Below are 22,110 nucleotides of genomic sequence, written 5' to 3'. Positions count from 1 at the left end.
TGTCCCCACTGAACATACCGTCCTCATGGCAACATTGAGTCGGTACTACGATAAAAGCATTTAGACCAAAGCATGTTGGTATCTTAGAATGACCCAAAATCCAATGCGAGAAGTTGTGTTAAGACTTGAAAATGTATGTACAAAAACCACATGGGGCCTAAAAATTCAGTCTGTAGATGCGGAAAGCTTCCAGAGACAAACCCAAAAGACTTGTTTCAACGTATTGAATCAGAGAGGCTGAATGCAAAAAGCACACCACACTATTTAGATTTTTATTTTAAAATTATACTTTTTCTTCCATTTCACAATTGTGCACTACTCTGTGCCATTTTATCACAAAAAAATCCCACCTAAATACATAGAAGTTCAGTATTTTAATATGACGAGAAGGAAGAAAGGTTAAAGTGATACTTGGGCAAGGCGCTGTAAAGCTGTGTGTAGGTACCTGTGCGCTGGCGGTTATATCCTCCCTGGCTTGAAGCCTCATGCTCTCCAAAGCATCTGTTGGCTCCTTCTCACAGGGGTCCGTCAAACCCGGGCCATCTGTGTGGAGAAGAGACAAAGCAGTGACCAGCTGCACAGCTCTGTGCCGCCAGGTTACAGTATTCTTGCTGCAACACTGAGGCCACAAAGGTGAAAATTATAGATGTGGAGGAGTGCACAATTCATTCACATATTAATATTATGCTTTTAAAATGTTCTCTATTAAAGTTGTTGCTAATTTGTGACCTGGAAGCAGGATGCCTGTGGAGATGCACTCGAGGACCCGGCGCATGGCCTCCCCTGGGCTGAGCGGGCCCGTGGCGCTGCTGATCACCTTCTCCACCAGCAGCTCCATTGCCTGACAGGAGAAATATGCACAAAAACTTGTTTATTTATTTAGCGCTTTTCAGTAACAAGATGATTCAAAGTGCTGTGCCTGAACAGAAAAGCATTACAGAGGGAAATATTACATGGGAAAAGACAAACATTACAGTAACAAAGGAATAAGCTACATAAATCCTTGACTAGACTTTTTTTCATACATTAACAAACATACAGAAAGACTTAATCATTTTTATTCATAACAAGAACTAAGCTAAGTATATCCGAGGAGGTTTCTGATCTATAGTAATTCTGTCCAACCTTTCTAAAGCTGCATCTAGAATAACTTATTCTGCGTCATAGTTTTACAGGAACAAAATTCATTAGTTAAAATTTAAAGCATACACTGCAAAAAGGGAACTAAAAGTAAGTAAAATTTTCTTAAAATTTGTATATTTTTCCTTGATTTGAGCAGCTAAAAATGACTTTTTGCCAATGGAATGAAAATTTCTACCCCTAAAATAAGATAATTTAACATCCTGCACTTGAAATAAGATGATGGAGATTAATTGTTCTTATATTAAGTGCAAAAATCTTATTCCATTGGCAAATAGTTTGATTTATCAGCTCAAATCAATGAAAAATACACTAATTTCAAGAGGATTTTACCTACTTTGAGTTCCCTTTTTTGCAGTGTACCATATTTTTCGGACTAAAGGCGCACTTAAAATACTTACATTTTCTCAAAAATTGATGGTGCGCCTTATAATGCGGTGCATCTTATATATGATAACTGTTGTGCTTACTGACTGATTTTATGTGGTACAGTGCGTTCAGAAATCTGTTAAAATGTGTAAGAGAGAAAAAAAGAGAAAAAAAAATAAAGAAAGAAAAAAAAAGAGGAAAAAAAAAGAACAAAAAAAGAAGAAAAAAATAATAAAATAAAATGTGTAAGTACAATTTTGATAAGCAAAAAACTCCGCTCAATGGTTATTCGGAGCATTTCGGTACACTGTGTCACTACCTGATCGGACCTCTGAGCTGTCTACAAGACTGCCTGACGGTAATGTCGAAACTAAAAGTGCATTCATGTAAAGACCCTCAGATACTTTGGTGTGTTTCACAGGTCCGTGCGTACAGGTACGTGCAGAGAAATCATGTTATCATAAATTTAATTTTGAACACATTTTCAACATCCTCGACTGACAAAATGGACAGACACATGGTCCTCCTCTGTCCAGCTGTACATCTCCCGTCAGACACAGGGACTCTCCTTCGCCCTGTCTTCTCATTAAGACATTTTTATCAATTGCATTGAGAGTCCAGCTGACCAGATATATAATTTACAATTTGGAGGATATGTAAAAAGAGTCTCTAAAAAGATGGATAGAAGTAGAAGCAGGGAAGATACAGAGAGGAGAAAGAAAAGCGTTATCATTCACGGAGAGCCTAGTGGTTAGCAAACCACAATGACTGAACACTCTCATGTTTGGGTGAAAACTTTTACAATAATTAGTCATGCATCAATAATATTTTCCATGGTTGACAAAGACCTACCCAGCTGGGCAGCCTCCCCCAGGTAGGAACCCGCTGACACAGATCTCTCAGCACCCGAATGATGATCACACAGGACTGTAGACCATTTGCCCGAGCCTTTAGAGAAGGAAATTAGAAAGCCTCGTTAATTTCTGAAAACCTGGACTTCTATGTCATTACTGGTCTTTACTGTGGAAATATTTCACAAATTTATGATGATAGTTATATATAATATATAATTTATAGAGGCTTTTGTTTCTCAAACTCTACCTGAAACCATTTGGCATGTCGGAGAGCAGCCAGGTAGTCCAAACATTTCTTCTTATTTAAAACATCAGGAGGGTCCTTCTCAGACACATCTGTTGACAATAAAAAGCAGTTTTAACGTCGAGATCTTTCAAACCTTACGTGATGACAGCATTATGTGGCTCAAGATGTTACTGTGGACGTAAGAATTGGATTATTTCTCGTATTTCATGCATGCGTTATAAGGAAAACCCTTCGGTTGAGCCCTCAGGTAATCTCAGTCAGTAAGAAAACAATTCAAGGGGATTAAAAAAAACAAAACAGGCATCGATAAAAGCTCTCCGGTAGACAATTTCAAAAATGAGATAAGCAGTGGGGGAAAAAAAGGACAAATGAGTATTTAGAATGAAAACAGAAAAAAGAAATCTCATTTTCAGAGAAAACTGACTTCATGTTTGAATCCAACCTCCAGTTTGAGCTACACAGACACATGAGCTGAAAATCAAAACCTTCACACAATCACAGTTACGGGTTGGTTTGTCAAACACAGACAACTTATAAAACTATTCCTGGTTTCCTTCAAGAGTTTCATGGGCACCAGCTTGGAAACCAAAGGAAACAGAGCCATTGTTGATTGTGTTACTTTTGTTACTCCTTAATGATCAGTGAAGATGTCTGATAAAAAAAAATAAAAAAAACACATCAAGGGATATTTATTATGGAATACATTTCTGGTAAACACCACTTCAGTTTTGCAACGTGCACTGATCAGCCACTAAGTTTAAAATCTATACAGTTGTTAAGGACAACTGGGGGTCTATTCACACCAGGAAAGCCCTTTGGTCTGTTTGTCTGGTCCACACCAAAAGCGGACTTAATTATTTTTTCTTCGTTTGGTGCGGTTTGCTTTCACATTGCACTTTTTGCAAGTGAACTATAACTTGTGAAGATCGTTGCACCCACTGGACAGAAATTACTAGGGTGAGACGGAGCACAGACCTAAAAATGGAGGAATAACTATCATAGAAATCCTTTGAGCAGCACCTCTGTTTTGCATATCTGTGCTGTTTTTATTGCTGCTAAATCATTATTTCTAATTTTGGACCGATGTCGGGGAATGCATCCTGCAAGCCGAAGGAGTCCCACAGCATGCTGGCAGCAGAAGGCGAGTATGATTTCATTATACGTCACTGCTACAGTGGCATGCTCAGTCCAAAGATACAAATGTTTTCTATAGTTGGGTTGGATCAAGAATGTTTTGTATTCACACTACAAGCGAACAGCACCAGAGTCCGTTTGGAAGCGGACCGAGATCACCTCAAAAAGTGGGTGTGGGTCCGGACCAACAGTGGAGGTGAGCTCTGGTCCATTTAAAGAGGACCATATGTGACAGGTGTGAATAGACCCAAAGATAATTTAAAAATAAAAATAAATGTTCTGCTAGGAACGCTTTGGTTCTGACATCTAGAACAATGTCCTAAAAACAAGTAAACTATCTTTATCTGCCCATCACAGAAATGTGTGACTCTGCATCAATAAAACTATTGTACCTAAATAAAAAATTAAACAATAGTAATGACTGTGCTACATCTTCCCCACACCCTGAGGATTTAAAGGATCAGCTGCTTTACTGGTGCAAGACTCCAGGAAACTCCCAGAGTTTAATTTTAATGACTTAATAAGACCTAAACAACGTCATATAGTCCGTTTTGTGCCTGATCAGTGCATTTCCTTTTACTTTCTCTTTCAGGCTGAGATCAAAATATCTTATTTTTATAATTTTTATGTCACAATGAAAAAAAATCATTATTACTTAGAAAAAAAAATTATGTCACATCTACTTGCTCTTCCACTAGAAACATTGTAATTTATGTACAATGCCTCCAAGCTGATAAAACACTGAATAAAAAAATAATTATTTCATCGACAATAAACTCTGACCGTTGTGAACGTCTTATGATTTACATCCCACTCTGCCCAACAAGCCCACAAACCATAAATGAACAAAAACTAATTTAACATCCACTTTGAAACAAGAAATGTAAACATTATTGCCCTCCTTTTGAGAGAAAACCTCAAAGACTTAGAGTCTGTCTTTCATCCGTCTGCTTCAACATGAAACAAAAGCACTCAGTTAAAATGAAGACAGATCAAATGAAAAATATAACGAGGATAATGATAAACTTAACTAGCACGACAGGAATAATACGAAATCTGTAAAGTCAAAACATGCTTCTTTGTGTGTCGAATGTCTACGAAGCGACACCAAAAGTACCGGCAGGACTAAAAGGACACTTCTAAAGGAAATATAACAATCATATTCAGAACATCAAATATGGTTAGGAATGACTTAAATTCAGCAGAATTTCTTTGGCTGTGGGGCTTTCCACACTTCCATATTAGTGAGAACTGCAGAGGTTAGCCACCTTCCAGAGGAAAAACAAAACAAAAACGTGCGTTTTGAAGTCTACACTATCATACCACTTAGAATATAAAAATCCACCATTATTTTCAAAGACCCTCTGATGAGAGTTACATGAAGGTTGTATTATTTAGTTTAAAAAAAATAAAGTCAAAAATGGACGAGCTGTATGTTTTTTTCTATACCGTATTTTTCGGACCACAAGGCGGACAGGATTACAAGGCGCACCATGAATTTACGTGTATATGTGCGTCTTTGTCCACATAAAAGACACACAGGATAATAAGGCGGACTAAATATTCTTCCCAAGTGTGTATTATCACTCCGCCCCTCCGGTAGGGTGAACAGACATCCCCGATTTCTGGGGAAAAACGCCGTTTTGGATGACCTGTCTCCGGAAATGTCCCAGATTTCAGTCAGATTCTGCATTTAACAAAATCAGTGACGTCCTTTCTCTTCATTAGAGAAATTAAATCTGGTCACCTTACACCGCTCTCTGTCGGGAGGACAGAGTAGTTGGGTTACACTACCCTGTTTCTAACATAAAGCCAAAATAAACGTAACTTTTATATTGAATTTACTTGTTTTTTTGTTGCTAGCGTGTACTCCTGGTGCGGGCTGCCTTATATTGAATGCACTCCTAGTTTAGACATTACAATCAGGCAGTCTTGTAGACAGCTCATGGGTCCGATCATGCTCCGTATATCCATCACTGAGCTATATAATACACTGGAGTGCTGATTTTGCAGAAAAACTGAAGTCACTGGCCGCCATCTTGCTACTCCCTACTCTCACAGAACCCCATAGGATTTGGCTGCAACAACAAGCAGTTTTCTGGCTGTGTGAAAACGTTTCATAGGTAATTCTACAGTCAGTGGATGTACTAACACTATCAACTACTGGGAAATTAGGTGCTGAAATATTTTACATGTTATTCATATTAAATATATATATATATATATATGTATAAGTATGTGTATATGTATATATGTATATATATATATATATATGTATACATATATGTAAATATATGTTTTTGTATATTGTTATTTACATATTTATAAATGTTAAACATATATATTTAAATGAATAAAATGCAAAATATTTCAGCACATGACTTTCTCAGTACTTGATATTTTTAGAACATAACATAAAACTATGTGGCATTTGACATTTTAAAAGTCTTAAGCCCCCCCTGAACATGAGAAAATCCTCGTTATTCGATGCTGTAGCGCACATATTCCCTAGTTACTGGGGGGAAATAGGGAGTACCAATATGGCGGCTGGTGGCTTCAAAGCGACTCGTTCAAACAGACGGTGATTAGCACTCCAGTGTATTATATAGCTCAGTGATATCCATCGAGCTGAGCGGCTTCATTGCTTACCAAAGTCGTACTTACACATTTTAAAAGATTTTTTTAGCGCACTGTATCACATAAAATCGGTCACTAAGCACAACAGTAATCATTTATAAGGCGCATCATCAATTTTTGAGAAAATTTAAGGATTTAAAGTGCGCTGTAAAGTCTGAAAAATACGGTACTTGTTCTTAGTGGTATATCAGTGTGGTCTTCATTCCAGTTTGGCTTACAGGGTCAGCTAATACAGAACAAAAGCACAGATCAACAAACGCAGATAAAAATACAAAACTGACTGAAAACACTTGCACCATGTTTTCACAATTATGGGGAGATAAAAAAAAAACATAGTGAAATGTTAACAGTAACTGGAGCAGGAAAAGAAGTGGTTGCAACACAATGATTTGACACTTAATTCTGTACATAGGGGAAGTGAGCCAGTGTTTCCCCTACCGCTGTATTAGCCCATCATGTGCAGCCAAACATCAGGCACGCACAACGCATTGGTCCGATTCCTGGTCTTACGGTGAAGCTGGTTCTAAAAAGTTGCAGTTTCCAAAGTCACTAACGTTTTCCCATCATCAGGTTCCGGGAACAAGATAGGAGAGATAATCCCAGCGTGAGCAGAGTTTTCTCTGGCGGTAAGACCAGAGTCTGCCTGTGCTCACTCCTTCCTTCCTTCCTTTTTGGCATTTTCTCAGTTGTCTCCAACACTAACAGCTACAGGAGCGCTGCTCGTTACTGATATTAATAATGCTTTTTTTCCCTAGAAAATTTAAGTTTTAAGAAGTTAGAGCTGCTGGCATGTTAAGCAGCAGGCTGCAGGCTAGCTAACCGGGCCATTTGTCGAGCTAATTAACTAATCAGTTTGTTAGACTCCCAATATATAAAGAGCAGGACGAGGAATGATTACATTCTGTGCAATTAGCACATTTACTGTGTATGTCTGCTTAAAAAATAAGAATATGACCAATTGCTTTAGACTTTTTTATTTCACTACTTGTGACTGAGGCACAATTAGTGATTTTCATAACTATATAAATCTCTAATAACACATTGAAATATGATTTTCAAATCCTTGTTATGAGTATTTTAGACAACTGATTTTAAACTGAGTGACTCACTTTCTATACATGTCCATGCATCAATATAAAAAATTACAAATAAAGGCGCTGGAAAAACAAATATTACAGCTGTAATAAACAATGTAATATTTTAGCAGCAGCAATGCAACAATTGCTGCACTTCTTGTTTTAAGTAAAAGCAATTGGATCCTGTTATATATTTCTATTTTAAATTTGTGTGTCAATACCATGACTGTGTTTTCCTTTCGGTTATGGAGCAGTACTTTGAAATATAAACAGTGTTAACGAGCGGTTGTGGTGGGAAAGCAGACTCGGCCATCATGAACCCAATTAGTCCTTTCGGTGTTTGTCTGCTCCCCAAAAAGCCGCCAGCCTGGGGGAAATGCTGTCATGGCAATAGAGTCACTTTTAGTTATCAGTGCAGATCATTGTGATGCAGTTAAAGCACACTCCAGTACCTCATCATAGATAAAGCCTTTTGATAATGCAAGGATGACAGACTTAGCAAAAATGCAAAACGTCTGATTAGAAATGGTAGCACTCGTGAAGAGAAAGCCAATTGGGAAAAATTTTCATCCGTGGGCATTATCAGAACATAACAGTGCCTGTCATCTAATTTAAGGTTCTGGACATTTTTTTTATTTATCTTTTTACATGAGCATGCGTTCATGAAATAAACACACACCCTGTTGGCACAGAAAGGTCGGAGAGCCCGGCTTTTGATTCCCATTAGAGAATAAATGGCCGACTAGCGTAGCTGCAAAAACAAATGGGACAAATAAAAGGGTGATTCAACCGTTAAGGGTTAAAATAAATCTTAAATGTGGGCTTCGTTAAAATCCCAACAACTTTTCTTAATTCTGTGGATTACATTTACATCCCTAGATGGAGGAATAAGAGGGGAAATAAGGGTATAATAGGTGTATTACAGAGGTGAACTATACATTTGGTTGCTTGGTACTGAAAGCTTTGGCTTCTCTAACCTTTCTCGGCCGCTTTTCCTTCTGCCTGCTTGTCCTTCTCAGCAGCAGTGTCCTCCCTCATCAGCGGCGAGGTGAGAGAAATGGTCACCTGCATTTTGGGCTCCTGGCTTGAACATATCACGATGTTCGCCTCCTCGGGATGAGCCTGCACCTCATACTGATCTTCAGAAAATGTCTGCCGGTTAAAAGGACACTTGGATTACTCACTACAGAGGAGGAAGGGTGTATGGGTAAAAATAGCCCTGTTTGGTCAGGTTATGAGACAATGCTGCTGGGTTTTCTAGCCCTTGGTAAAGGACGTTTGGATTTTGTTGCCTCATTAAGGAATACAAAAGGTCACTACAGGGGATTTCACTAATGGGTCGTAAAAAAATGTATTTAAAGATGTCCCGTCTCACTCTGTAGGATTCAGGTGTCATAACCAGGCAGTAAATCTAAAGATCAGTGCTCCTTTAATAAAACATTCATACAGACACAGCGGGAGGGAAAAAAAGTGAAGATCACGTGATAACGTTGTATAAGTCGTCTCGTAGCGTTACACCAGAAGAACATTTGGGTTAAATATAGCAAAACAGTTATGGGAAAATTTCTCCCAGAGCTTGAGTTTCCAGATGATGCCACATGAAGCGGGTCTAGACTTCTAAACCGAACCGAAATAGACCGATATTTCTATTTAACCTAATTAGTAGGGCTGTGCATAAAAATCGATATAAAGATTAATATCGATATTTTTAAAAACGATTTAATATCGATATTCTGGCTTTCAATATCGATATACCTCCCAACCTCTAGGGGGTGTTATTACAGCGCAACCATTACAGTTCACAGCGAAGGAGAGCAAGTGAGACGAATTTGTGGAACGGCCGACAGGATTTTAGAAGCTCCTTTGTCCCTAAAATCAGATGTTTGGGCACATTTTTGGTTTCTGTGACACGTTAAATGCATTGAGGCAAATGCACTTTATTTTCCTGTTAATATGTCAGTGATCAATAAATAGAACATAAACATAATATTTGGCTGATTTTGGTGATTGAATCACTGAGCATTAATTCAAAGTAATAAATATCGATATTGGAATCAAATCAAGCTGAGCTATGTATCGAGAATCGTATCGTATCGGCTCATCCTAGATGATACCCAGCCCTACTAATTAGTGTGAGCCGAGTTGTCGTGGTATTTGTGCGTTCACAAACACACGAGAACCCATCTTGTCCAGCTCCCGCCTCAACCGTTCGGGACAGAACCAAAAACGGTTTGGGCCAATCACGTCGCAGTATTGTGGTTTAAGGCGGGACATACCGGCTGTGACGAAAGCAAGAGCGGCTGAGTCCACAGCCGAACCAATATAAACATGGCGGCACAGGAGGACGCATGCGAAGCTGCTGCTATCACATCCGTTTGGTGAGAATCCACAATTTCTTCTTTGAAAAAAGAACAGGAAAAAGTGCCTTGACTAGCTTAGCTTGTTGTGGTTTCTAATGGCGCCTGCTGCTTACATTTTCATTTGATAGCGTGATTGGCTAAAACCAACCTTTGGTAGGCGGGCACTAGGTGTTGCTTCACCCAATCAGCTCAGAGAGTTCTGCTGAATGTCCCTCCTTTGCCTGAACGGATTCGATGGGAGCAGAGCCACTTTGATAATGTGCAGAACAGAGAGCGGTACACATTATCAATCTGACTGGCAGCTTATATTTAATCAGACTTGGATTTAAATGTCCAAAGAGGATTAAAACCAGGAGCCAACTAGTATTTCCCTTGTTATTAGTACATAACATACTGCATGCTTTGCTAAGGTATTCATACTTCTTTAATGTTTTTATGTTTTGTCACATCACAGTTCACAACCATGAGGCAATACTCCGTAGAACCCCAGAGAAATCTTTTGGTTGTTTGTTTCCGTCAGTTTTGGACATCTAGAGATTATAATCAGTGTCAATCTTTCTTTGTGAAGTAGCTCAAACTCAGCCAGATTGGATGGAGAGCTTCTGTGAACAAAAACCTTCAAGTCTTGAGACAGTTTCATCTAAACTGGATTTTGGCCTGAAGCTTGATTAGGCCAGGCTAACAGGAATGTGCCGTGATCCAAGTTGTTTAATTACACCAATGGCTGCATGTTTACGGTCTTCCTGCAGGAACTTGCTACTCTACTCTAGTCCCAAGACTTTTGAATGGATCTGTATTATGGTCCATCCACCTTTCCATTAATTCTTTCCTCCTTGTTCTTCATGATGCTATTTTTACACTAATGTTCTCTGACGCCTTCACAGATTCACGGCATTTAAAGCACAAATTAAAAGAAAATTTAAGTGAGTGACTACTGAAGGGAAATGTCTGCACTAGATTTTAATTGAGGTTTATTGAGCTGAATGCATAAAATGCCCAACATACTTTCCGGGGTCTTTGTAAAAAAAAAAAAAAAAAATTAAACACTGTATCCACACTTCACGGATTTGTGTTACTTTGTGTTTGTTTACCAGATCCCAGTAAAATGCACTGAAGTTTGTAGTTGTAACATGACAAACTGCGTCAAAGTTTAAGGGGTAGACAATAGCTTTGCAAGGCGCTATATATAACAGAAGTCCAGATATGTCCCAAATCAATTGCAGAAGCCAATGTGAATTACGCAACACCAGAAGAGTATTTACATCGCTTCTCTTTTTCATGTTGCGGCCTCATTTAGAAGCAGATTCAAAAGATTTCACCCTTGAAAACTCTTCATAACATGAATTTTTTGCAAATACCGTATATGAAAAGCAATAAACTTAGAGATCACATGTACATAACTATCCACAGCCTATTTCTACTCATTGTCCTTGTGGTGTTGCTACAGCTTCGCTGCAGTCCTCTTGTGGTAAATTCAGCTGACTGAGGAGGATATGGAAAGGCACAGACGTGTCTATATAAGGGCCCACAGCTGACAGGGCACGCCTGAGCACAAACCATGAAGTCAGAGGAATTGTCTGTAGACCCCAGAGACAGGATTTTCTAAATGCACACATCCAAAGAAGAAGATCTGCTGCTTTCAGGACCCCAATGAGCAGAGTGGCCTCCATCATCGTTAAATAGAAGAAGTTCGTAACCACCAGGACACTTCCTGCAGTGGGCTGCCCATCTAAACTGAGTGAGCCTAAATCAGAGAGGTGGACAAAGACATGTTCACACCAGCCTGGCTCTGTCATGGCAGTCTGCCTGGAGTTTGCCAAAAGGCACCAGAAGGACTCTTGAGGCCGCGAGAAAACGTCAAATATTGAACTTTGGCATGAATGCAAGACGTCATGCTAGTAGGAAACCAGGCAGTGCTCATCACATGGCCAATACCTTCCCTACAGTGAGAACGGTGGCGGCAGCGTCATGCTGTGAGGATTCTTTTCAGTGGTGGGAACTGGGAGACTAATCAGGATAAAGGAAAAGATAAATGCAGCGATGTACAGTGAGATCCTGGATGTAAGCCTGCTCCAGCGTGTAAATGACCTCAGAATGGGAGACAGTTCATCTTTCAGTGGGGCGATGACCCGAAGCATACAGCCATAGAGATATCAGGGCTTCAAGACAACTCTGTGAATGTTCCTGAGTGATCAAGCCACAATATAGAACCTGGATTTGAGCTAACATCTCTTGGAGAGATCTTAAAATGGCCGTGCAGTGACATATCCCATCCAGCTTCATGGAGCATGAGAGGTTCTGCAGGGAGGAACGGGCCACACTTCTCAAAGACAGGAGCGCCAAGCTTGTGGGATCCTATTCAGGGTGACTTGTGGCTGAAATTGATGCCAAAGGTGAAGTAAGAAAGTACAGAGCACAGGCTGTGGATGCACGTGTACATGTGATTTCTTAGTTGTTTTCTTAGTTTATATTAAAATACATTTTTAATGTCAACATTATGGGATGTTGTGTGTAGAGCTTTAAGGCTAGATTAATTTAATATATTTTGGAATAAAGTTGTAATAAAAAAATTATGGAAAAAGTGAAGCCCTGTGAATACCACTGTGCTGCATGTCTGCTGACTGGAGATAAAGTTTTGACTGAGTGGAACTTACTTTTTTTAACTTTTGCGAGGATGAACTTTTCCCATTCGCGAACGGCAGCTAATTCTGCTTTGACGTTTGTGCAGTCAAACAAAAAAAAACAAAACGCTTTTCTCCTCTACAGCACAAACAGCTGCATTTTTCAGAAGAAACTCGAGATCATGAAAAAGACCAAGTGCCTCACACAAAACGACGAAAATAAGTCAAATTATGAACTGAGCCCTTACTGATAGTTCCTTCGGCAGCTGCTTGGCGATGCTCTTCAGTAATGAGACGGTGGGTTTCTTAGCAGTTAGCAGTATAAGCTCCACGTTTCTGTCCCCACGAAGCAGCAGGCCTTTCGCCAGGATCCCCACTCTCATCACACCTTTCAGCAGCCGGGCGGGGTTCTCAGCACTGCCGAGGAAAAAAAACAGCGCAGGACAAAAAAACGTCTTCATATATATTACCAAACATCCACACACAAACTAAAGTGGGGAATGAGAATTGTCTGCTCGTTTAACATTTATTTTGAAGCACTGACTTCTGTGAGTTTTTTATTTATAGCCGTTATGACTCAATACCCAAATGCAACCTTCTTCAACCAAACACGGTGATGAAAGTGTGCTAACCGGTAAACCTCAGAAAGTAAATGTAGATACTGACAGCTCTGAGCGTTTCTCTAAATTTAACCTTCCTTAAAATTAGGACTGATAAATGTCGGTTTACCGCTATAAATGATGTACGATAAAAGCAACGACATCAGACATGTAGTGGGTGAACAGCGTGTAAAGGTAAGTGCTCAATCAAAAGAGGGACGTAAAAGCTAAGAAGCAATAAAGTCAAATAAGACATAAATCAACATTTTATAAACTTTGAGATTACATTGAAAGTAAAAGGCTTTTGTGGGTTTTGATAATATTCAATTTATTAAAGACTTTAAAACAAACAGCTTTTTCTAATGCCACCAAGATACACATTCTGTTAAATGCTGTATCTGTAGCTCCTTATATATTATTTTAAACAGCACATAAAACGGTTGTAATATCTAGATACAAAAAGTCTATGTTAGATATGTCAGGCATCGTCATTTTACCCCACACGATGGCGCTCTACTTGCCTAGTCACTTCTTCTCCCCCAGTAGCCGTAGAGGAGGTCCCTGGTGCCTCCTTCTCAAGCAGGGAGTCTGACACCAATTTAAGAGCTCTCTCAGAATGGGAGACGATCCTCTGAACAGCTTGCAGCTCCTCTTCCACCGGGTAAATGGTCGAATGCTTGGCCATGATGTGACGATCGTCAGCAGAGTCGGGGCGACGGACGCAATTCTTTAAGCATAAAGAGGCTCATGGTCAAGGCTAGCATTCTGTTTTTTTTAAATGGCTCGCTAACAAACAACTCCTCGCTGTTCAAAAGTGATCTACACATAGTGAAAAACAAACGGCGTTAAAGTTATATAAACACAGCAAACATTTATTAAATAATTTTTTTAGGAGCGGCACCAAAATAGCTGCAGGTAAATCTGCTCTCGTTTTAATTTAGAGGCAGATATCTCAGTGGCATCATAGTGGCACAAATGAGCAAGATATTCAGATATTGGAATCTCCTTAAAGTGTTTTAAAAACAAATATGAAAATCATAAACTGGATCCTTAAAACATACAGGAAGCCAGTCTATACAGGCCAACAGTGCGGTGATATGCTCATGCTGTCTTCTTTCCAGCCAACAGGCAAGTTGCTGTATTTTGAACAATTAGATCTGCAATAAGACTTTTCAAACACATATTTTGGAGAGGGGCTACACGCTTGAGTTTAGCAGAACATTAAAACGATCCGTTTCATTGAAGGTAATATTCTCAGTGTTGTTTTCGTTTAGGGGTTTATTTCCATCCGTGACTTAATGACTAAGACAGCTTTGACTGACCCCAGTGGAGACATTTACAAGGAAACACACAAGAAGGGCCAAGGACAGAACCCTGAGGGATGTCATATTATAATGGGACAACTGCTGAATAATATTGACCAATACTGACAGTTAAAAGTCCCGTCCACGACATTTAAGATAAGATAGACTTAATTGATCTCACAGTGGAGAAATTCACGTGTCACATCGGCTCAATAATAAAAAGAAGGTGTCAAAAGGAGGAAAAGGTGCATGAGGTATATACAGTATGTCCACATATACAGTGGGGCAAAAAAGTATTTGGTCAGCCACCAATTGTGCAAGTTCTCCCACTTAAAAAGATGAGAGAGGCCTGTAATTTCCATCATAGATATACCTCAACTATGAGAGACAAAAGGAGAAAAAAATCCAGAAAATCACATGATTTTCTGGAAAATACCATATTTTCACCATATTTTGCAAATAAATTCTTTAAAAATCATGTGATTTTCTGGATTTTTTTTCTCCTTTTGTCTCTCATAGTTGAGGTGTGTCTATGATGAAAATTACAGGCCTCTCTCATCTTTTTAAGTGGAAGAACTTGCACAATTGGTGGCTGACTAAATACTTTTTTGCCCCACTGTATACAGTGGATCGGGGGAAACAAATAAATAAAGCAGAGATTTAAGATGACCTTTGTACATTTAAGGTGACTTATATACATATGGATTTGACGTTGTACATTAAAGTGGTACCAGGTAAAGAACAACAGTGAGGTAGTGAGATAACTATAACAGCTGAAGTCTCTTATTTAACAGGATTATTGCACAGGTTATTGCACAAGGTATTAAATAGTAATTGCACATCAGTTATTGCTAATAACTGATGCTATTTGGTGCTTTTAATGCCTGAACACAGTTCAAGATGTGGGAGGAGGAACTGATAGGGAGACCATGTCATGACAGGTCTAAAACAGATGAGACAGTGTCCTCAGGGTCAACAGGCAAAAATAGATGATAAATGTTAACGTTGATTCACTGCATGATTGCGATCGTAATGACAATCATATCAAAAAAATATCAATTAAGTCTTTAAATGTTTGCCACCATCCACCATGTAAACAAAAACAACTAAATAATGCTCACCAGCAGAGGGGGAACGGGCATACCGGGGCGGCTCATTAGGGGCGGAGGAGGCGGAGGGGGCATCCTGCGCCTCTGCTCTCCCCAGTACATCTGCTCCTCCTCCATCCTTCTCCAGTACATGTCCTCCTCATATCGCCTGTATGAACGAGGGATAATTGTTCTCATTCAGTTTCTTAAAAGCCATTTATCCAACAAGAAATCTTCTCACAAATATAATGAGGTTAACTGTGGGGGAAAAAAAAATATGTGGTAAAATGTTTTGTTTTGAGCTACTTCCTTGCTGACTAGTTAAAATATGTTTTGATAAACAAACAAGGAAAATCTTGTGAAAGACCGGCGTCACAAGCAGTCTATCCATGTGAGTCTTACTGTCAGCTGGTCAACTTCAGCCACTTCCCTTTTAGTGTCGTTACCTACGTGGATGTGTGGCTCATTTAGCCTTTTTTTTTTAGTCACTTCTATAGCAACAATGAAATCCTTCAACACTGACGTCAAAATAGGAATAAGTTTAGGCCTGTGATTAAGAGTCAAGTCTGACCTCATCTCCATGTGCCAGCGCTGCTCATCCTCCCTTTGTCTCTTCAGGACAGCCTTCTGCTTCTGCTTCTTCAGCTTGCTCTCTTGAAGCTTCCTGGCCCGATTACTGGGCTTTATCTCCACGGGAAGCTCTGGGTTCACTTTTTTCTGCATGGAAAAGCAAACGTGGGAACAATGTAACACAAATTTAATAGGAGTCATCGCACATTTGATAAGCGGTCAACAGGTACGGGTTTTTCAACTGCAGATACTCATTTTTTTATTTGTGTTGTATTAGGTTGATATAGTTTATTTGTTTTTGGGAAGACTTTTTTTTAAATCTTAGACCAGAATTATGCTGCATTCTTTCACATGAAACAGATATTAATAGGGTTGGATGATGGTTGGAGCAGCAGCTTCATATTCCATCCGCCAACACCTTATGTTTTACAGTATTTCAGCTTTCATCACCAAAAGATGTAAGCAGTCTGAAGGAATCTGGTTGTTTTTAATGAGAGTATTTATTTACACGCACACACACACACTTTAAAATTCGGCGTTTCAACAATTTTTACATTTTAAACATCGAGAATCAGTTTTCTAGATTTTATAGATGAAGTATTCCATCCATCTTATTTAAACTACGCTGTATTCATGTCGTCCACTATCAAGTATAACCAACCTTAACCTTCCTTAACTTTTTATTAGCGATAATAAGAGCAAATCAGTAAGTGTGTGCTGGACGGTTCAGGTTATAATTTATAGAAATCTGGAAGAACATGCTACAAGAAGGTAACTTTTAATCTCAATACTCATCAATATTCTGCTGTTAAAAGAAAGTCGATAACGGCACATCTTAAAAACACTAAGACCTTTACCAATTTAATTCTGAGACCTACTGCAAATGGAAACTATTCCTAACTTAGCTAGAGCTTAGGAAACTTGAACATTTCTATTAGTTCAGTCAAACACTTGTCAGTAAGAAACCTGAATCTACTTAAACTCTGCAAAAAGACAGGCTACAGAAACTAACTTTCAGTTCAGAGGAATATTTATAATGAAATCTATCATAGCATTTTGGTGCTTGGAGAAAGTAAACTGGGTAAATTAAGTGGAAGCAGAAATACTAGCAGCTCAGGAGATTTATTACTTGATTGCAGAAAACACTTATGACACTAAACCAGCGATGCCAACATCCAGACATTTCTTGCAACTCAGTTAAACTCCCTCTACTCTGTTTTTCAATAGATAATTGTGTTGTTAGTTGTAGTATAGATGTATCTGGAAGGGCCATTCATACAGGAACATCTGTATGCATTTACCTTGTACTGTAGTCGGTGTCTTCGTCCCTTTAGGTGCATGTCTTTAGCATTGGGGTCATTGAAGCTGCACTCACACAGTTTACAGTGAAATCGAATCACCTTTCCATCCTCGTTACGTACCTGAAAGTGCAAGACTACAGATCAATAAGTGAACATAAGTAAACAATCTTTTACTTAAGCATTATGCATTATGAAGCAAGCTATGCAGATACTTTATTGCAATTGTCAGAACATTGCAACATCTCGTTTCTTATCTTTTTTTTCCAGCGTTTGAAATAGACGTGCTTGTATTCACGGTCAAAAAATAAAGGTCAGAAAAGGTAAAGACATGGGTAACAAGTGCAAAGCTACATCAGCTGTTATGTTGTTAGCAGCTGTCAAGGTTTGGTTTTTGCCCTTAAGTTCATATCCACACGGTGCTCCACATACATCCAGGTGAGCTGCAATGACTGTTTGTGTAAAGGTTTTAGTGATTTTGGTTTCTTAGAATATCTGCTATCCTCCGTAGCATAGAAACACAAGCAAAACACTCCTCTCCATTCTTTTCACGTATAATGGCATAACATAATGATAACAAACACCCTTGTCTATTGTTTATATACCCACAATTTCTGTGTAATATTTCAAAAATCTTGATTCTGCTCTGTCTTCTCAAGCCGTCAGTCGTGGAGGAATGACCGCTCACACTGAGCCTGGTTCTGCTGGAGGTTTCTCTCTGTTAAAGGGAACTTATACTTACCTTCTTTGAAGTTGTTTCGAATGTGTAAGAACCTTTTTAATTACTAATCCACAACTTTCTATTTTCCTGGGGTATAAATCTGATACCGTGATTGGCTAAAACCAACCGTTGGCAGGGGGCGCTAAGTGTCGTTTCGCCCAATCAGGACAGAAAGTTCTGCTGAATACTCCTCCTTTCCTTGAGCGGATTTGATGGGAGGAGTCCCCGATTGATAATGTGCAGAACGTAGAGATCTTCACATTAACAATCTGGCTTGAAAGGCTAAATTCATTTAACTACTCTTCAAAATGGAGGAGTATGCATATATAATGCAGATCTGTATTAACCTTAATAAACTACTCGACTAATATTTTCCAGATCCAAAGAGAGTATATTAATTTAGTTTAAAACAGCTGGAAGGGGGGGAAACAAAACTGGATGGCAGCTCATATGTTTACTGCCACCAAACACACAGAGGGGAACGGTAAAGGAAGAATAAAGTATTCTGTAGTTTGCTGTTACCTTTATTCATTTAAATAACAGTTTCTGATATTTAATTGCGACACCAGCAATGGTTGTAAACACAAGCAGCAGTCAGAGAGAGCACACTGCTTTCATGGGGATGTGATTTATCCCCATTTTCTCTTACCTCCTCCACATAATCATGTCCCACAGGCTGGATGTCTCCCTGTCCTCCAGCTCGGTCGCCTTGCTCATCTTCAGCTTGTGGCTCCATCTTCTGGACGGACGGCTGAACAGGCTCCTCCGCTTTAACTGCCGCGGCCGTCACAGGTGCTGCTGCTGCTGCAGGAGCACTGGCCGCCTTATTGGCTGTCAAGAAAACCCAAAGTTTACCAGAGCACCCTGAAGCACACTGCACGACCACCTCTAATAGTAATGATAATAATTTTAGCAAAATGGCTCAACGTCATTCTCAAAACCAGTGTATCTGCAACACAACAGGCAATCTTCACAGAAATAAAACTATGCAACAGCGCAAAAACACTGAGATATATAGCTTAAGATTATGACGGTGTCAAATCTGTAAATTGTTTTAAAAACAAATCAAACCTACAAAAGGGAGTTAATTTGACGGGAGCTGGTTTCTTGATTGGCAGCGCTGTTTTGGCTGTGGTGTTTACCGCCGACTGTTTGGGCGTTACGGCCGGGGTTGAGATGGTTGAAACCGAGGCGGACACCGTGGATGGCGCCGCGGGTTTCACAGCTGTAGAGTTTGTTGTCACCGGGGCAGAGTTCACCAACACTGGTTCAGTGGAGGGGATGGGTTTGCCAAGCTTGGTGTGAAGCTTTACCACCTTTTCACGGATGACAAAGACAGACAGAGGAATGTTTGAAAAAAATGTTACGGCTGTGATGTAAAACCCTCAGAAAGACTTTTTTTCTTAGACTTGAAACGTCAAAGGAACACATCCCAGCAGATGAAGCACGGCAGCAGCCAGAACCTGCTGAAACAACCCTTGTTACAGTTCACAGACGGAAATAACAAACCTTCTGGTGTTTGGCTCCTCGGATATGAGCAGCATAGGCGTCCACCCCGGTGCAGGATACGTCACACAGTTCACAGCGTAACTGGGTCTGGACTCCTCTGGGTCCGTTGACGGTCCCACTTTGGCCCCCTGCCTTCAGGGCTGCCTCCTTTTTTTTATGTTTCTGGCCCTCGTTGTGTTCCCGGTACGTCTAAACACGAAACGAAAGAAGCACCGCTCCATTAAGAAAACACGCTTTAATTTTCACATCTTTACTTCTATAAGCAGCTATCATTAGCACTAACAATCTGTAAAAGTCTCAAAGATTTAACCTACAAAACAGATTTTCCCTATTTTTTTATCCACTGCCTACCTGAGGGCCTGCACAGCTGATCTTGCAAATGTCACAGTAATAAAGCTGAGACTGCTTGGGAGGCCCTTTGGGCCTTTGCAGCTTGTTCTGGTGGAAGGCGGGCTTTTTGTAGGAGTTTACGGCCGGGGTCGTCACCATGTTGCTCCCTGAGGTACTCCAAGAGGAACTTGTCAGTTGTTTTGGTGGCGGCTGGATTGAGGGCTGGGGCTGCTGGGGCTGCTGCTGCGGCGGAGGCTGAGGTTGGGACAGAGTTTGCTGAGCTGGCTGGTAATAGGTGGGGGTGGGTGCAGAAGTATAGCCAATAGAATCATAACTGGAGTAGCTCATGCCTAAGGGGAAGAGAGCAGAAACAAAGACAGAGGAGCAGCTTATAAAGATGTGAAAGCAAGCAGGATGTGGGTCATCATGAACAATCAGCTGTTACAAAACAAAAACAAGCTGTCCTTTAATTTCACAGCACAGACGCAGCATTCACCCAGCTACAGCTAATATGCAATAGGAAAATCATTTTTTTTTTTATTTTCACTTGGAGAGGGCTTTGAAGAAGAATATTAACCACAAGCAAGATATACATTCACCTTCCAAGCAGAAGCAACTATGGGGCATTAACTGCACACTCAGTTTTAGTTTTCACTGCAGCCATATTAAATGACGGAGGTGGTCACTTTTCCTTTTGCACCACAATTGTAATTTGATGCACTTTTAGCACAGATGAAGCTCTTTATTCAGCCTTGTTTGGTGCCATAATAAGAACATTATACAGATTTACTAACTAGCACTGACCTGGTTTTTTTTTTACATTGTTCCCAATCTGTGCTAATCTATAGGTTGCTCAGTACAGAACATTATTAAATAAGTACAGGTTTTAGGTAAAGGAGCAATAAGTAATAATGACACCGAGTGTAATTATTATAGCTAAATTCAAGATGACAAGTGAAGACAAATTAGCCAAAGTAAGTTGTTAGTGCTGAATAAACAGCTTTCAAAAAGGGCCAACAGCCTATGCAGTTTACTTAAAGAAGCAATAAGCAAAAATTCATTATTTTAGACAGATAGAACATAAAATAGTGATGTGAAGAACTAAAAGTCATATTTCAAATGGACTATGGCATGACGTCACACCACAGCTCTCTGTGTTGTTCTCTAGTCTCTTGTTTACACTGCCGGGCCGGACAGTGCGTGTACGTGCATGTGAACAGCCGCCACTCAGGGCTCGCTGCCCTAAAATACCACCGTCAGAGCAGCGCAGCGTTGGAGCAACATGGCGGAGAGCAACCAGCAGATCAAAATGTTCTCTTGCTAACAACATTATAAAGACATGAGGTACTTCACTAGAAATGTTGCTCCAAAAGGTTGGGTGAGGCTATTTTGCTCCTTTAACGGTCCGTCGCTGCCCTGAAACGCAACCGAATGCACTTCCCACCGACCCCACTGAATGTTACTTATAAAGGAAGGAAGATGATGCTGTATCCTACTGGCTTGCATGTTTTCGCAGGCTGCTGCTCTTTTGTCGACACAAAATACTAAATGCTGTGCTCGGCTTTGTGAAATCTTATATGATTGGCTCAGGAACCAGGAAGTAAACACGGGCTACACTCTGAACCGAAGTAGCTCTATACTGTACGTTTGATTTTGAAAGGAGAAAAACTTTTATAGGGAAGGCTTCTTCCATCCCAGGTGACAAATGAGAATGATTTTGTAATGTTCTGTTTCGGGGTTTGATTATGTTGCTTCTCTCATGCCTTTGGGTTTATTTCTTTTGTAGTTTCTGTCTCGTTTTAGGGGTTAGTCTGTAGTGTCTTAAGTAATCCGGTCCTTGTATTTATTCTTATTTTATGCTTAGAGTTTTTCCTCGGTCTTAGTTCTATCAACCTGTCAGTTTCATTATTGTTTCCACCTGCCTGTCGTTAATTAGCCCCTCCCTGTTTACCTGTCTGCACGCTTATTTATTCCTGCCTTAGTTCTCTGCACACTGCGAGAACGTCTCAGTTTATTCCTCACGTTGAAGTGACCGGTAAGAGCTTTTCAAGTCTCTGTTATATTTTTGATGCCCTGTCTGTTTTTGCCCGACCTGTTTTCTGTTTTTGGAGTCCAGTATCTGTTAACCCCAGATCGTGTTTTTGTTTTTCCCCAAAGTCTGTTATTAAACCTTTTTCTTTGAGCGCAGCTCCGAGTCTGGTTGATTAACGGGTTCATTCCTAACAAGTCATTACAGTACGTTCTCGCCAAAAA

At 39.9% G+C, this 22,110-nt stretch overlaps 1 protein-coding gene across 8 annotated transcripts in view; it reads right to left on the bottom strand.

Annotated features, from left to right (window-relative positions):
- Positions 1 to 22,110, bottom strand: part of zfr2 (zinc finger RNA binding protein 2) — a 56,458-nt gene that overhangs the window by 4,514 nt on the left and 29,834 nt on the right. For all 8 annotated transcript variants that reach the window (XM_036141200.1, XM_036141202.1, XM_036141203.1 and 5 more), the window contains exons 5-18: positions 19,879 to 20,207; positions 19,528 to 19,716; positions 19,094 to 19,334; positions 18,668 to 18,849; positions 17,301 to 17,420; positions 16,001 to 16,146; positions 15,463 to 15,598; positions 13,559 to 13,764; positions 12,687 to 12,855; positions 8,435 to 8,609; positions 2,611 to 2,699; positions 2,362 to 2,457; positions 730 to 841; positions 446 to 543 (exon numbers count right to left, since the gene is read on the bottom strand). In XM_036141200.1, the coding sequence (XP_035997093.1) occupies positions 446 to 543; positions 730 to 841; positions 2,362 to 2,457; positions 2,611 to 2,699; positions 8,435 to 8,609; positions 12,687 to 12,855; positions 13,559 to 13,764; positions 15,463 to 15,598; positions 16,001 to 16,146; positions 17,301 to 17,420; positions 18,668 to 18,849; positions 19,094 to 19,334; positions 19,528 to 19,716; positions 19,879 to 20,207 (2,288 nt within the window). The remainder of the gene's footprint in view (positions 1 to 445; positions 544 to 729; positions 842 to 2,361; positions 2,458 to 2,610; positions 2,700 to 8,434; positions 8,610 to 12,686; positions 12,856 to 13,558; positions 13,765 to 15,462; positions 15,599 to 16,000; positions 16,147 to 17,300; positions 17,421 to 18,667; positions 18,850 to 19,093; positions 19,335 to 19,527; positions 19,717 to 19,878; positions 20,208 to 22,110) is intronic.

Source organism: Fundulus heteroclitus, chromosome 9, assembly GCF_011125445.2.
Source record: "Fundulus heteroclitus isolate FHET01 chromosome 9, MU-UCD_Fhet_4.1, whole genome shotgun sequence".
Taxonomy (NCBI): domain Eukaryota; kingdom Metazoa; phylum Chordata; class Actinopteri; order Cyprinodontiformes; family Fundulidae; genus Fundulus; species Fundulus heteroclitus.
This window is presented reverse-complemented; position numbering and strand designations above follow the sequence as displayed.